Source organism: Mya arenaria, chromosome 13 (assembly GCF_026914265.1).
Source record: "Mya arenaria isolate MELC-2E11 chromosome 13, ASM2691426v1".
Lineage (NCBI taxonomy): Eukaryota > Metazoa > Mollusca > Bivalvia > Myida > Myidae > Mya > Mya arenaria.
This window is the reverse complement of record NC_069134.1, coordinates 12,845,508-12,863,551: the sequence shown is the minus strand read 5'-3', so window position 1 is coordinate 12,863,551 and position 18,044 is coordinate 12,845,508. Positions and strand designations below refer to the sequence as shown.

The following is an 18,044-nucleotide window of genomic DNA, read 5'->3' as shown; positions in this document are numbered from 1 at the left end:
AAGTCGTTTCTTACCCGATTTGTTTACAGAAACACTTAAAGGACTGACTACATGAGGTGGAAAATCTGTTTGTTCTATAAAACCGTTTTTCAACATGTCATCAATAGATTCTTTAACAAATTCAATATTTGAAAGAGCTGACTGATTATTTTTTGAAAACGATGTTTCCGGCATTGAAATGAAAGGAATTTTATAGCCGTTTTCAATAACATCTATTATATCAGGGTTTGTGCCAATAGTCTTCCAATAGTGTACATTGTTTTTAAGGCTGCCTTTAACCAAAGATGTTTTGATGGGAGAATCAGATTCAAACTCAAAACAATGATCTTGATTACAAATATTGAATAAATACTCATCATTTAGTGGCTGAGTTTGCTCCTGTGGGCTTGACATCACGGTTGGCTGACTGGTTAAATCTGGATAGCCACTCTCACTCGCGCCGGAAGTGACCCCGCTTTCCACATGCGAAACAGATGACTTTATCTGGCGTTCTAGAATAAGGTTGCTGGGGTTGATACTGGTCCTGATAGGAACTGTAGGTCCGAAAAAGATCCCGCATGCCCGTAGCCATGGGCCGTGAGGGGAAGATGGGCCCCGCACCGGAAGAACGTCCCGGGTATCCAAAGGTTGCCGCTGGTGCTGGCCTCCGCTCCATACGATCAGGGAAAAAAGAAAGAGAATCAGCATTTGTAGGATTACCCTTTTTAAGTTTTCTGACAGCCTTGGCTTCAGCCCTTTTGATTTTACGCTCGTCATCGCTATCAGAGCCCAATTCTGGGGTTTCATATTCTTTGACTGTGGCCCAGCCCCCAGGGGAATTGTCCGCCAAACGAATAAGTTTGTTTCTCTGTTTAATTTTCCTTAGCGCTTCTTTAGCTGTTTCTTTATTTGAATCAAGGCTGTCAGAATCCACGATAAAGTGTAACAAGTTTGAAATGTCAGTATTGAACTGAAACTGAATTTTGCAGGGGGTATTCTTGAAATAAGGAATGTTATCTTTTTCCTTTTGTTTGATACTTGTACTCGTTAGCTCTTGTTTTAATGTTGAACGTTTCGTGTCAAAATAAGATCTGAATAAATCAAAAGCTCCAAACAAATCTCCTTCTCTATCCCCCGAGGGCCCAGGCCTACCTTTATCTCCGCTGTAGCTTGCTCCAGGGTCTCTATCATTCAAGGTCTCCGAGTCTCTGCCACGAGATGTGCAAACCGGCTCCTTGCCACGTTGTACTTCCGGTCTCCTGCTACGGTCTTCCGGCTGGATAGACTGGCCTAAGGAAATAGACGAAAGCTGCCTATGGCTAAACTCAAGCTGATCTTGGTCATTTATTCCCGCAGAGTCAAATGACATCTTCCCGAAGTGAATACCAAAGATTAAGAAAATAAACCTCGAGATTTGACAATTTTGCAATGTTTTATCTACCCGTCTGAGCGTCGAATAACCAATTCAGTTCAGTAAATGCACGAGGAAAACTCCTGATTTACGCACGAGTAACCAGACCTATACCTAAAAGTACTTTAATAATCCTATACCGCAATAATAATAAATACATATAATATGTTACACTGTTTCATTAAACAAATCTTAACGAAAAGTGTGACCCCGACGTGATTCGAAAACGCAACCTTCTGATCTGGAGTCAGACGCGCTACCGTTGCGCCACGGAGTCGATGTGATATATTTTTTCTCTTAAGTCTATATTTTGATTGATTGATTGATTGATGTTTTTATACAGGTAATAAAACGTAACGCAATGCATAATAATGAATTAATTGTTAATTTACCTTAAGTTCTTTACATTAGAATGCACCTAAAGTCCAAGAATGAGGTCTGAACGATCAAAGATTAGCTTAGTCCACTATTTAGAGGAAGCAGCATTTATAAGAGTATTGTAGGCAAAGTTCATTATTAGATATTTAACAATAGTATACCTTACATCAATGTGTCCCTTATATGTAGATATAAAGTCGATCGGTCCGTATATCAGTGTTTTTCAATCAAAAATCCAGTTTTATGACGTCAGCAGTCCATATCATATTTTTGGCCGGTCCGGACCTCGCCAAAAATAATATGGACCGCTGAATTCATAAAAATGGTGAGTTCGACTTGCGATTTTCACAACGGCGAACAATAGTCACAAGTAAACATTAATTGCTTTGTTCAAAAAAATACATCAAATGCGCTATCAAACATTTGAATGGAAGTATAAAATGTTCGGTATAATATAAGGAATATAACACACGACTTCGGGCCATATGGCATTAAAAAGGACCGGCCAGTCAGCCCCCGAAGCTGAATGAACCGAGGCGTTAATGTCATATAGCCCTACGTGCTGTGTTATATTTCTTAAACATATGATGGCTTGTAATTGGAAATATAGTGTAATGATTATAGCACAAGTCGAAAGAAGAATTCTGTCATGGAGTCATGGTTATCCTTTTATGTGATTAGATCGATTCCGACGATTTATGTTTTACACGTCTATGTTTTTGTAATAGTTATTAAAGCTACTATATTTTTATTATAAATATCCAAATAATATGGGGGGGGGTTTCTTTCCAAGGAAAAGTTTACTTTATAAATGCAGACCAAGCCCGCCATGCAGACGTTGACTGAATGGCTCAAACGGATCGTATGAGTAAATCTTAAATAGACTTTGTATTGCTGCTTATAAAATGTTGATAATTACAAAAATATATTCACGCACGGCGTTTCGAACATCCCTAAATATCAGAAAATAAACAGTACGCTTACAATCACTAGTGAATTGTTTCGAATAATGCAACTACGTTTATGATGAAAGTAAATGTACAATCACCGTACAATCACCGTACAATCACCGTAAACAATAAAATTGTTTTGGAAAAAACACATCAACAACATAACAAGTAATTTACTGAGATGGGTGACTCGTTTTGCTTTAAACGACACAAAGATTTTTCTCCCTGCGTGTTTTACAATGGCTGATTCCAAACTCTTCTACTCAATATTGTGAAGGGACTCCAAGCAACAAGATATATTTTATATATTGCCTTGAAATGACGGCAAGTTATGTAAAACTAATTTTATTCTTTTACTATAGACCAAAGGCAGCAAAATCGATAAATCAACCGAACTCATATAGAGAAAAAGTTACAACCTATACCTATACGGACGGCTTTGTAGTTTTGCATAGAAGCAGAAGTCCAACCTTTACCACGAGTGTATGCTGTATGAACAACAAACGACCGTCAGTAATGGGTGTATATTCGTATTAGTTAACAAAACCATTGAATTGCCGGACTGATTTAGAACATGCATCTGAGATAATTTTGTGTGCCACCAGTATGATCGACAGTCAGTACAAGAACAAGCAGACGCGCGCGCAACCTCAGAGACGTTTGAATAATCGAGTATAGTCGTTCTTGTTTAGCCTGTATAACATGGCATGCGTCATTAAGGCAACATGCTTTGACAAACACGACTTGTTAAGTTTATTTGAAAACAATTGTTTCATGGAAATGATCCAGTATAATAATTTTAAGTGCGGTTCGTTTACCCAATTAAGTTACATTTGATATATTTCCCCTTTTATTTATGTATTCCCTTGAACTGAAAAGAAAATTATTTTTTCAAGTCTTAGAATAATATAAATAATAAAGGCTTTAAAACATGCCTTTGTAGATTTCTCAGCTTAATCTTCATACTGATATTCCTATGAAGATCCTATATATTTATAGATATATACATACATAGTTTCCTATATATGTATATTAATATAGATACATGTTTTATTTGCCCTTCTTTTGTAACTAAACAAAATAATCTGACCCCGACGTGATTCGAACACGCTACCTTCTGATCTGGAGTCAAACGCGCTACCGTTGCGCCACGGAGTCGTTATGAATAATTGCAGACGTACTAAGGCATATATATACATATTTAGTATTGAAATAGTCGTAGCATTGTTATCTGTAGGTCATTCTTATCAACGACGGGTAGTGTGTGAGGGTATAACTGAAAACTCTAACAATAACGGATCCTTTAAAAAAGCAGTCTGCGTTAATGAACACTTTATTGTGCAAACAAGCGTCATGAATAATATCTAAAGGATAATGTGAAATAGCCATAAACGATGAAGTCCGCACAACAACAAATCGTTGCGTTGACTTCGGATTCTAATGTAAACTTGAATGGAGGATGGTTCAACTTTGATACAATCATGATATTTCCAATGGTTTAAAGCGTGTAAAACAAAAAAAGTTTCAAAAACAAGTTTCGGTTTTCGTAAAATAATGGATAAAACTGTTTTTCATTTCATTTGAAACTGTCACAACAAAAACACTGTTCGTGAAACCAATATAAAACCAAAACCAGGTTATTACCAACAAAAAATGCCATTAGAGTCTTTTGGAACGAAAGTTTTCCACTCCGATAAGTATAATCTTTCTTTGGGTTTTAAGGAAAGGAACATGCATAAGAAATTAAAACACTTGTCTTTCAATATACAAAGCAATCGTTTCTTCGATTAATTATAGTTCATTTGCTGGTCATAACGAATGTTACTACCACGTTTGATGTCCCTTGGCCAAAGCGTTCTTCAAAATTTGATCGAAAACCTATTTTCAGCTTAAGGTCCCACCAACTTGACCTTTGATCCACTGACCTTAAAATTAATTTGGTTCATCTGCAGGTCATGACCAATTTTACTACCAGGATTGAGGTCCCTGAGCCAAAGCATTCTTCAGATATTGAAAAAAGCTAGAAGCAGAAGAAGTAGTATATCAAGTCAACTATACTGAGGTGGGTAACTCGTACTGATAAACACAACACAAAGACTTACCTCTCTCTCTATGCGTATTCTACAGCAGTAATTCAATGATAGTCTTCATAGAGGTTCTAAGCCATTAAATTTATAACGAGTATATAACTGAATGGATATCATCTAAATGATCACGCGTATGTAATTTTTAAAGTGTAGATCTATATTAATTTGATGTTATTAAACCGTGCGCCAACCCACTCATTTGATATGATTTATGCACGACGTTTCTTTATTTCTGTATTTCATTACACTAAATAGATTATATTTTTTGAACTTATCAAACTCTCAGAATAATATACTGGTTTCGACTAAAACGGATAATTTATGTTAATTGATATATTTTATGCTACATTTTTAACGTATGTTATTGTACAACAGCAAGGAAACAAGTGGTATTCAGATTCACATACAGTTTTTATTACAAAGTGAATGATAGAGAGGATATTTGTTGAATTCAGTGTAAGATCGTATTTTATTTCACGAGTGGTCACAGAAAAAATATTTTCACGAGTGGCGGACTCCACACACTTTGAACAGCCCAATTGCGTTCATACCCCGATAATGATATCAAGCCCGCAATTCATTCCTTAAATAAAATGTTTCACTCTTTGATATCATAACGGTTAAAAAAATACCAAAATGTAAAAAAAATCGAGTCGGAAGCCGGGTTCGAACCGGGGTCGCCAAAATTGCAGTCCAGTGTTGTATTCACTGTGCTACGAAGGCTTATTCTAAATGGATGGAATATTTAAGCTATATGCCTAACTTGGTAATATCACGTAATAACATCGACTAGCCAATCACGCATAAGGAATGAATTCTACTAGGTAGACATACCTAGTAAAAAAAAATAATGAAAAAAGTCGAAAAAAACTGCGAAATATAAATTAATTGTAAACTATGTGGTACTTCAGTTAGTAAATTTCAATGCATTGTACACATCGATACCAAGTATATGTCAGTTTTCGACAATTTTCTCTTTTTTCCGCTATTTCATCATACGGAGTACAGCCCCTTTAACAGTAAACACACTTATAAAACAATGAAATGAGAGCGATTACTCCTATCAACTGGAAAACTCAGGGCAGTTCTGGGTTTAACCTCATTGGAACTAGTTTGCATGGTAATTATATAATTAGGATACTACCGTGAAGGAAACTGAGATATACAATACATAATTAATTTAATTAATTTTCTCCCTAATGACTGTTCTAGCAGTGAAATCAGCTAAAAAGACGAATATACCCAGTGGCATTGTATGTTAGATGGAAAAACTACATTAATTCATCCTGTATATCATAACCCATTAATATAGACCTCAGATTTTGCAAACATATATTGACGTCAATATTCCAACTTCTTCGTAAGCTGGGTCATTTTACTCTGCATTGCTATTTATTTTTGTGCAAGTTCAATAAATATTCACCCTTGTGTATGTAAGGGTTATGTTTAATTAACATTTTAATTATTTCTATTTACATTCAACATTGCTACGAATAATTGGTCAAATATGTAAATAATTTGTTTAAGCTACAATCAGAACAGAACCAATATTATCAACACTACAACTGTTCTCAAATTGTCTTGAAATTGAAGTTGGTAGGCATAATATAATAACACACAAGAACAGGTGTGTGGTAGAATCTGAATGCCACTTTTTCCTATTCTGTCCGTTTAACTATACTATTTGACCTTTCCAACTCTAGAATGCACAGAATCAATTAGTTTTGATAACATCATTAAAATTAAAACCTTTTGAGATATTTGAATGGAAGGTGGTGGTTGTGGTAGGTGGTGGTGTGTGCCATGCTTTCATTCATATAAATTATTTTGTATATCAGATAGAACAAATCATCGCTCAAGCCGTTCAGCCCTATGAGTGCTTTGATTTATATCTTGCAACGTATGATGAGGCGGATATATTTCGTTCAGATGTACAATAAATCTCGGACTGTCCGGTGGTTCTTGGGTATAAGTAACAGTTTCAGTCTTATTCGTTTTATAATTATATATACTTGATACTGACAAGCCTGCTTTAGTCAGTGTCCTTACTGACCTCATAGCTGTGATAATAAAACATATGCCCTCATCTCCATCTCACCCATCTCATATATCTATCTCCCTTCCATCAGTCAGTGATGGGGAATCAGCAAACGAACGTTAATTAGACAGTTAATTCACCTGGTGTGCAAGTGGAATCGGTATTGTTCCTGGGTTCGTGATGAATTCAGGTAGTGTGTAGTAACGCTCATTAGGCCAACTACTGAAAGTAAACAAACATTGTTTCCAAACATCGCCTTGGTGTATAGTAAAGTAACATACCACATGTTTTCATACCTTCAATATATATAAATGTATACTTTAGTTTTGTACACTGTAGTTATACTTTCCTCACCCTTAATTTGATGTATTGTATTGTAATATTAACTTAAATTAAGTTAAAAATTCTTAATTATAAAACTTGATATTTGGATACCCATTGACTATGAAATATCACATATATGTCGTGCTGCTTGTAAATTCTTATCTCTACATTAACTCTCAATTAATAATATCACCGCTTTATGTTGAGTGTATCTAACGAGTGGGAATTTATCAGAAAAGAAGGTGAAATAATACATTAAATCAAAACCAGAGGACAATTGGAAATTAATCCCAAAAGGAGACAAATGCATTATTATTCTATCAAAGATTTGCTTCTATTTTTTGTCAAATTTCAAAGGGATGAAAACCACAGCCTACATTCCAGGCGAGAAATGCCTAATACTATGAGCCAGAATGAGATTCACCAAAACTTCCAGGTACAAGCCGCTCGCACGCCTACACTGATGTAACGTGACACCACATAGCAAGCACGCGCTGCCTTTCCTTTTTCAGGGGAACTACTTCCAGCGTTATACAAGCGGATGGATATGACTTGACATTGACATTGTTAACTTCTAGAACTTATTTACGGACATGTGTATATTTCAAAAGTGAGAAGGATATATTAGCAACGTTACATAAAGGTAAGTCTTTGTAATGACTCGTGTGTTTTAGAAACATGAATATTGAATGTAAATACCTTATGAGCAATTTGTAAGAACTTGTAAAGAATTATGACTTGAAAATAAGGGAAAACATGGCAGACAAAAAAATGCTCGTACACTCTTTCGTGCGCAATTACCTTTTTACCCATTGATTGCCTGTTGTACTGCGATGTATGTATTTGTTTTCAACCAATAACTTAAGGATTATATTTTAAAGCTGCACTATCACAGATCGACCGTTTTGACAACTTCATTTTTGTCTTGGAATGAGCCAAAGTTTGCGTAAATGTCTGTGATATAAGACTTCTGAAAAACGATAAAAATGCGGTTTTTCATACTTGAGTTCAATTATTGATGTTTTATGGCTAAAAGCTTTACTAGCACTTTTAGAAAAATCATTTTTCCGCAGTTTTCCTATGAATTCAGATATGTTATAGTGTACGTTATGTAGTAGTACTGAATTGAAGACATTGATGTCCAGATCAGCTTATTCAGAAACAAAAAACTGTCATTCTGTAAGAGTTCAGCTCTATTGTTACATATTGTTATTTCTGTTTTATTTTGAAGTGTTGGAGAAGTGCTGTTTAATAAAGTACAAACAATTTATTCATAATACAATATATATATGTATGGATATACATCGATTCGTTATGTATTGTCCGATTGATAATATGCAGAGCCCATATTTTATCTGCGTGTTTGGTTGATTCACCCATGCTTTACGGGTATACCTGAACACTCTTAAGCAGCGTTAGTTTTACGACTCAGATATCTTACTGAAACGGGACCAAGCCGTACATTTCCTGTATTATCGCCTTTGTTTATTACGTCATGTTATCTCATGTTATGGTGTAATACAAAATACTCCTATTATAGCATGTTTCATACTCGTACTTGTATTCTGTTACCAATCAATTATAGCAGGGACGTAGCTAGGCCTAAAGACACTTGTAGGCCCGGTGGTTCTACATGTAGGTGACAACCATTTTATATGCACATTACACAAACTTAAATATATATGCAATGATTACAATAAAATCAAGCAATACACCGAGCACATAGTTTAAATAAACACCAAACTTTTGGGGGGTTATTAAAATTTTATCATTTTTTAAAAAAGTTGTAGGCCCAGGCCTACAAGGCCTATATGTAGCTACGCCACTATATAGCACACATATTCTTTTACCTGGCTTTGTTCCTGACATACAGAGTGTATTAATTTTGGAAAATGGAAACTGCTGCATTGGTAGTTAGACGCAGACACTCATTCATAAAATGCCAGGTTTCTTTGTTGCAAGTACCAGTATAATTTAATTGAAGTGACACTTTAATTCTAAGACCTACGTCTGCTGATTTCTAGTTATAACATCAATTATATGCGTTTAAAACAACATTATACAATCAATGCGCTTAAAGCGTTGGAAGGCTTTCAGCTGTTTACGTTTGGTGTGTATAGTCTTGTAATTGTAAAACAAGATAATATAAACATTTAAAGATAGTATATGCATGCTCATGAGGTCCTTCGCAAATATATTTATGCTTATACTCAATAAAATCAAAACCATGGAGTATCAGGCACTTGAAATTATTATTTAATATGTGTAATACCTAAAACAGTACTAAAGTATGGAGTAATACTAAATTGCATATGAAACCTTATGTGGAGCTTTGGTTTCATAAACAATGTACTACCCTGGATAAAGCATTTAGGCATTAGTAATATATACTCTACATTTCAAACATTACTGAATCGTTTTTAATTTACAAACCTATGTCAGTCGTTTACAATATGAACATATTGATATCAGTGGTTTATAGATATGCATATGCAACATGATCAAGACTATGGGCTGAAATTACTGAGACAAACTGATAAATCTTCACAAACTTCCGTTCCATTTGGCATTACATGACTTTACTCACAAGTTGTAGCAGACCGAAAGCCTGTCTTCCGCTTTAGGCGCTTTGATTTTAATTGGTAAAGTGTAGAGAATGCAATAAGTAATGGTAAAAAGATTAGTATGTTAGTACGCAATTAAATGGTTTAATGCATTACCATATATTTTGTGTAAGTGCATACTAACAATTTTTATCAAAAATCTAAGTCATGTAAGAGTCGATTTTAGGCTTTTTAAAACATAGAAAATATACTAATGAATGAATAACAATCACCATAGAACTGATTATAGGATAAATTAAATATTATTTTTTAATTGAAAACATTGGTTTGATATCTTACGTCAAATGAGCTTTTAATTACGCCTTCAATACGATCAAGATTCCATTTTTAACCCATAGTGTCTAGTTTTCCGGCCGCGGTCAAAATGAAGGCACATATATATTTATGTATTTATTTTGATTCAGTACGCGTTCATTTTGAAACTCTGCGTATTCTGCGTTTTATAATGCGTTTTGTAACTCGTTGATATATATCAACGTATTATGAATATTCATAACAGCGCTGCCTTTAGCAAGGTACTTAATATGCAGAACGCAGCTCCGTAGCTGGCTAATAAGAGCAGATTGGTAATGGTCATTAGGTCGTTGACCACCGCAGTTCTAACAGCGCTTGGGTTGATTTGCTCGTGCTCGCATTAATTCGTCAAATGTTAAAATGTTATGTCGATCTTCCGATGGTAGATTCCGATTTACGGTTATAAAGGTCTACAGGTATAGCGGCATACAGCCTGAAAATTTAGAAAATTCTTACTTGCATGTGAAGTTAATATTCATACTATATATAGATATTGTTTCCAGAGCCGTATTTGTTTTTAATATTTGATTTAATAAAGTAACATTGGTAAAAAGCTGACCAAAAGCTTTAACGAAAGGCATGTTTCATACCACTTAAAGGGGCTGCTTCACGTATGATAAAATAGCGGGGAAAACTTGTCGAAAACTGACTTAAACTTGGCATCTATGTGTACAATGCATTGAAACTTACTAACTGAAGTACCACATAGTTTACAATTTATTTAAGTTTAGCAGTTATTTCTTTTTTCCATTCAAAAATATTACTGGGTATGTCTACCAGGTAGAATACATTCCTTATGCGTGATTGTCTAGTCGGTGTTATCACGTGATATTACCGAGGTAGGTGTATAGCTTAATTATGTCACCCGATTAGAATAAGCATTGGTAGCGCAGTGAGTAAGACGCTGAACTACAATTTTGGCGACGCGGGTTCGAACCCGGTCTCCGACACATTTTTTTTACATTTTGGTACATTTTTTTAAAGTTATGATATCAAAGCGTAACACATTCTATTAGATAATTGTCCTGAGATTCGTTACAGAAAAAAAACTTTTTTTGGTGCCAATCTGTGACACAGTCCCCTTAAAACAGATCTTTTTTCTTGTTTGCTTAAGCTTTATAAGTCGACCTTTTCTATCACATTTTCATTATTTTCTAAAATGCACATTTTTATGAGAATATTCAAGAACTTACTTTATCAGTTAAGTAGGTTATACAGTTTGATGTTGAAAGTTTGCATTTAGTATATGAGTTTAGATTAATAGTAGGAAGACAAGTCTCTCACAAAGTCCTTATTAACACTTCACTCATATCCAAAACTGCAATTATATATACTTTCAAGAAGTCATTCTCGTTACAGATGGCGAAGCCCCTCAAGGTTTGTGTCTGCGGCGGTGGGAAGAGCGCACATGTCATAACTGCACTGGCCGCCTCCAATCCAGATATGGAGGTTTCGGTACTTACCATGTACAAAGACGAGGCGGAGATGTGGACAAAAGCCATCGAGAAAGATGACATGGTCCTCACCATTCATGGTTCGAACGGGGTCTCAAGAGACGTCAAGGCTAAGCCAGCTCAGATATCAAAGGAAGCTAAAGACGTGGTTCCGGGTAGTGATATGGTACTATTTACCGTCGCTGCTTTCGCGCATGAAGAATACATGAAAGCGATTGCTGGACTCATTGACAAGAAAACCGTACTTATAGGATTCCCGGGACAAGCCGGCTTTGAGTATCTTTGTAAAAGTTACCTAAGTGATGAGTTACGGGAGCAAGTTACTGTTATGTCTTTTGAGATGTCGCCTTGGGTTTGTGAGGTCACCGAATACGGAAAGAAAGTTGAGGTGACGAGAACGTCAAAGTCTCTGGATGGATCTATTTTAAGGGGCAAGGCCATCCCAAGGAAACCCGCGCTGATGAGTCTTCAAATGGTCGTCGGTAACGTTCCAATGTTGAAACAAGTTCGCCACTTCCTAGAGGTACTTTTTACGTCCTACTCTTTTATGCATCCAGCGATTATGTACGGTAGATGGAAGGATTGGGATGGGAAGTACATGGATACAGAGCCTTTGTTTTATGAGGGAGTGGACGAGTCTACGGCCGATCTTATTGAGAGTTGCAGCAAGGAATATCAAAGTGTTGCCCATGCTATAACTGGTCAAAAACCAGAGATAGACCTAACTGAACTTCCAGATATTATTAACTGGATACTAAAATTCTACGAGGGAGAAATAGAAGACGGTTCAAGTCTTCTGAAAGCGATTACGACGAACAGCGTATACAAAGGTGTTAAACACATCATGCAGAAGGACAGATCGAAGTTCAAGCCGGATTTAACATGCAGATACCTGTCAGAGGACATTCCGTGTGGCATGTTGGTAGTTAAAGGTATTGCTGAAATTCTCGGAGTAGAGACTCCTTCATGCGACATGCTGATCGGTTGGGGACAGGAAAAATTAAAAAAGAATTACCTTGTTGATGGCAAAGTGACTGGTGAGCATGTAAAGGAAACAAGAGCCCCGCAAAGATTTGGCTTTACTTCACTTGAAGAAATTCTCTCCGGAAAGAAATCCGAGTGTTAACGATATTAAAAAACAATACATATGCATTATGTGTAAGAAGTTGACAGACCAATCAAGTGTTAACATTCCCAGATTATATCGATAAAAATGATCCAGTAAAAAAAGACTGGAAAATGTAAATTCCACTGAAATTGCGCTGGATTTACGATTACATTGTTCAAGGTATCCGATGAACCAGTTTACGGTTTTTAATTGCCCTGGGACGCTTCTTTATCTTGGAATCATTTGGAAGATTATGTAAAAGTCATACCGAAACAAATATTTCAAACAAGATTTTCGGCCTTAAAATCTTGCAAAATTGGTAATTTCATGTCCCCTTTGAGTTGAAATAAAAAAGCCAACTGCAATAACTAAATCTAGATTGTGTGTCCAATCATTCGGGTTAGATATTACTCATCAGAACTATCAATTTTAAAATAATGCTAACATTATATTTGGTCACCTGGGTTCCGTTTCAATAATAATGACTGTACGGCTTAAAGATGGTAACTTTATACCAGGTATGCTTTATTCCGTTTTTGTGGTGAATGCGTTACAATAAAAAATATCGTCGGGGCATTTAAAGCATATATTCTGCCCGTAAGCAGCGCAAGTTTTACAACTAAGATATCCTATTGAAATGTAGCCCTGGCATCCACATTTAATATCCCGGCCAATGATAAAACGACAATATCGTACATAGGATACCTTGATATTTCTCGTATCTAGCTATTATTGCACCATTGTTGGTACATGTATAAGAGAACATTAATAGCGACATTAATGGCATGTCATCTCTTGTCAGATATTTAAACACATGGTAACAATCATAAGTTGATGTAGGTAAGGTCTTCGTTAACACCGGGAGCAAGTAACATGTTTAGTATTAGCTTTGTCATGTCGTAAGCTAACGCTTCTATTGCTGTTTGTAATTTTGCTCATGATGCGGTGTGGCAATAATCAGAAATAAAACAGTACATGAAATGATTTGAAAGTAACCCTGATTTCGTATTCTAAATACACGTTTGCCTTTTGCATTTGCACCCTGATGTTTTCATGCCTGTTATTGTTGTTTGAGTGAAATGTTTTAATGTTTTCTAATAAACACTATTAAAATAAAGTTATGTTTGGGAGCGGAGTGAAAGATCTTTTATAAAAAGGGAATAGGTATTTAAATAGAATACCTGCAAACAAACAGTATCCGATTGAACAATAAAACATAACCTTACGATATTTGAAACAGATTTTAATGCTCGCATACGTGAAGAAAGCGATTAATTATTTCAGTCCGCTGCCGGTATTGTATAATGAAAGGAAAATCTTTAATGTTTCCTAAGGCATATTTACCTATTATTAAATCGGCCTTACTTCATTGATGTCTTTCGTTTACATCACTAGAAAAATTGTTTATATGTTTCATATGCGTTCTTTGTAGTTCTTAAGGAATCAGATTCTTTCTGATAATTATTTAAACTAGAACGATTAGAAAACATCTTTAAGTCTTTAAATCTACAAAATCAAATACGAAAGAGTATGTTGAATCATTGGATATAAGGGCTAATAAGAGTTTGCGATAAATCTACGAAAGAAACGTATTGTTAAAAAGACAGGTTTTAGTTAAGTTCAGTTCGGTATGTGAATGCATCAAGTGTTTAAAGAATAAAGTGAAAACTAATGAGAAGGATTATTGTAACTGATTAACAACTGAAGACGATGATGATGATGATGATGATGAATATGAGGAAGATTGAGCCCATTTTGGAAGTTCAAAAACATGAGGAGGAAAGAATTGTAAGTATTGAATTTCCTTAAAAGTACAGTTTTAATACAATTATCTAGTCAGTACAATATATATGCAAAAAGCTACAGAAACCTGCTCAGTAGCAAAAAGAATGTAATACGTTTATGTGCTGTGAAACGGCAATCGGGTCTAACAAGGTCCGCGTTCAGCGCGTTATTCCAGTTGGGGTGTTTATTACATTTCGCAAATTATAAATTGTCACAGAAGCTATGGACCAGATAGTGAAACGCTTGTTGAGGTGTTATTCCAATACAAGAGAAAGGCATACTTGCTGATGCATTAGCACAATACAAGAACAAATTGTACATAATTATTTATTTTAAAAAAGAGTCTTAAAGTCAAAAGATACTCTTTTTTTCATTTGTTTTCAAGCAGTTTATATTTTAATTGTATGACATTTAAACCTTAGCTTGATAATTTAGACGGTTTAGGGGGAAAACAAGCCATTGGTTACAACTTTTAAATAAATTTTTTTTTAATATTGGGTTAAGCCTGTTTGTCATTGTAACTGTTAATGTTACACTTGACCGTGAGTTATCCTTACAACAGTGATAATATAATTCTAAAATATTAAAGAATTGCTAAAACCTAAGGTACGTTAATACTTTCATGAAAATCCATATATTAACGTTGTCAACATTAAACTCTATTATGTTATACAAGTTCTAGACGATCGGTATTTTTACTTGTTTTTGATTATAACTTTTACCTTTAACAAAACCCATACCCAATCCTTTGTGGAATTATATTCAATTATTTGTTTTTAACATTTACTCTTATAGACTTCTATAGAAGAAAAATAAAGGAAACATACTCATTGTTTATGTCCATTTCCACTCATTGGCACTACATCGGAAGACGCATTGGAGCATGTTCAACACATAACAAAATGTTATGGCACCAATGAGTCATTGGACAATAAATCTAAGGTTAGTAAGGTCTGTTCAATCTATTAATAAAGGACTACCGGGATTGTTCAAAATAAACAAATATCCCTATTAAGATTAAGACAACGCATTGCTTGTATGTATCTGCTTGCATGTAAACATTACAATAAAAGTGTGACCCCGACGTGATTCGAACACGCAACCTTCTGATCTGGAGTCAGACGCGCTACCGTTGCGCCACGGAGTCGATGTGTTCAGATATAATATAAATGTATATAATGTGCATATAGATAGCATGAGACAAGGCAATCGTAGACACTATATGGCCAAAATTGCCAGAAGATGGTCAATATAAAAGCCAGACCACTAAATCTTCCCGAATAATATGAATATACAGAATTATTGAGTACTTGCTACGTATGTGTAACGGAGTTGAGCAAATTTAATAAAGGTTTATTTCCACTTTGTGATTTTGTCATGAATTAATTAACAGAAAGCAAACAATATTCACTAGGTGTTTTGTTTAAATAAGAGAACAGAATAGCGATCATCAGCAGCACCAACATAAATCACAAAATAACCCTAACGTACGCTTTAAAATTACAGTAGCACCACTTTGATCTTGTTGTCGAGGATTTTGATTTGTTTACTGCTGGTGAAAAGTACTTTTCATGATGATGATAATGATGATGATGATTATGCTGCTGATGATGATGATGATGATGATGATGATGATGATGATGATGATGATGATGACGACGACGACGATAATTATCATCATGGCCTGTATACGCTGACGAACAGTATGCGGCACTACCCACGCGTTGTATGCACATTTGGCTCGTTATCTGAATTGTATACAGTCTCTGATTTTATAGCTAGTATTGCTACTGTGTAACAGTATTAAACATGAAATAATTCGATCCCAGGTCTCAGGACGGTGGGCAGCGTTGTCGGAACATAATAATTTTATTTAGGGCTGTTATTCTGATACCGAACTTGGAACATAAGTAGAGTTCGTGGAGACCTTTCATGGGATTGCATTTAAGGCCCATCATACAAGGTCAAGGTCACTGTTACTGAAAGTAGACAAAATGGTTCAAAATTAAACAACTTGGCTTGGGTTGACATATTGTGTACACACTTGGAGAAATCGTTTACAGGGACAGTATATGGGATGCTTTTAGAGCCTCTAGGGTTAAGGTTTACGGAGATTGTTCATGGGATTGCCTTTGGGGTCCCTAGGGTAAAGTTCATTGTTACCCAAAATAGAAAAAAAAGTTTAAACTGAATATATTTCACATATGAAACTAAATTTATTTAGTAATAGTTGACACAATTTTACCAAGCTTGGTTATAGGAAAAGTCATTGGATATTTTTAATGGGATTGCGTTTGGTCGCGGTAAAGTTCGTTGCTTCTAAACATATATATTCGAATATACATGAGTTAACATGTAAAGCAGCCCTGCTGGGTTATTTCTTACTTCTACCATAAGTCTAGTGTTATAACTATTTATAAAATACTAAACATATTCTGTATATATTAGGGTCTGGTACAGAAGCGTTATTAATTTCAGAAATAACCAACTAATTTGGGAGGGGGGGGGGGCGGTGTTTAACCGACCTGAAATCCATTGTGATTGATGGACGTTTTTTTTCTTTGTGTGCACCATTTGTCTTACAGTTGAGTCGAAGGGATAAAGGGACAGAACGCAACAAGAAAAAGCGGCGAAGGGCAATAATTATGTAATTAGCTGAAATACAGCTATAGTCATTGAGCACTGCACTTCCTCTCGTTGTGCTAAATACCATTGGATGATGTTTAATGAAATTCCGAAAAAGTAGTTTTCTAGTTATGCTCCGGACAGGAAAAGGTACAAAGGGAATAACTCTTGCAATATGCTGAAATAGAGTTATTGTTCATGTACTCTACAGTTCTAATCATTTAGGGGGAGGGGCCAACGTCACCATGCTGGAATGACAACTTGTAGGGAAGAATAAGTTTCCTCATTCATCATGAAGAAGTGATATGAAATAACAATTTAACAATTCTTGTAGTACTTTAATATACATTATCATTTCGTCTGAAAGTTGCAAACATAAATAGAACATAATTATTGAACTGTTATATAAAAAGTGAACATTGTTTACTAGATGAAATGCATTTATAACATAACATGCCTTGTTTTTAGCTGTTTAATAATACTAAAATGTAATGTGAAATTGCATAAAAATCTGGTCAATGGAGTTATAATGTTAACTTCTTCATTTACATGGTAAAGAAGAGTTGAAAATGGATATTTTTAGTTGATAATGATATTAACACAAAAACAGCATGTGTCTTATTGGACAATGGCAATTTTTTTAAATATGATAAAAATAACGCATTCAAACTGAATATGTATCAGACTATGTATGAAAGAAATAATACTGTTTCTATTTTTCACAAAGGTTTTGAAATACAACAATGCACATATAAGCATAAATAGGCCAAATATGCACACAAAAATAGTAAACAATGTGTGAAAGTGATACTGAACACTTAAAATAATTTCTTTGTGCATGAAATGAATATATACCAGAAAAGCAATACTAAATCAAGTCCAAAATGTATAATAACATGAAGAACACCCCTTTATGAATATCTTCATAACAAATCAGAGTACATGTAAACAATAATCATTTATATCATTAGTATCAAATGTGTCTAG

The 18,044-nt window shown here is 35.0% G+C and overlaps 1 protein-coding gene and 3 non-coding genes across 4 annotated transcripts; 1 reads left to right on the top strand and 3 right to left on the bottom strand.

Moving 5' to 3' along the window:
* Positions 1-1,595: 1,595 nt before the first annotated feature.
* Positions 1,596-1,667, bottom strand: Trnaw-cca (transfer RNA tryptophan (anticodon CCA)). The gene has a single exon. It is a non-coding gene; the product is annotated as a tRNA-Trp (tRNA).
* A 2,137-nt stretch (positions 1,668-3,804) lies between these two features.
* Positions 3,805-3,876, bottom strand: Trnaw-cca (transfer RNA tryptophan (anticodon CCA)). Its single transcript has one exon. It is a non-coding gene; the product is annotated as a tRNA-Trp (tRNA).
* Positions 3,877-7,688: 3,812 nt separating this feature from the next.
* LOC128213050 (octopine dehydrogenase-like) lies at positions 7,689-13,764 on the top strand. The gene is made up of 2 exons (XM_052918531.1): positions 7,689-7,810; positions 11,445-13,764. Exon 2 carries the CDS (start codon positions 11,445-11,447, stop codon positions 12,663-12,665), a length of 1,221 nt encoding a protein of 406 aa, XP_052774491.1. The 5' UTR covers positions 7,689-7,810; the 3' UTR covers positions 12,666-13,764.
* Positions 13,765-15,507: 1,743 nt separating this feature from the next.
* Positions 15,508-15,579, bottom strand: Trnaw-cca (transfer RNA tryptophan (anticodon CCA)). Its single transcript has one exon. It is a non-coding gene; the product is annotated as a tRNA-Trp (tRNA).
* Between the last annotated feature and the right edge of the window lie 2,465 nt (positions 15,580-18,044).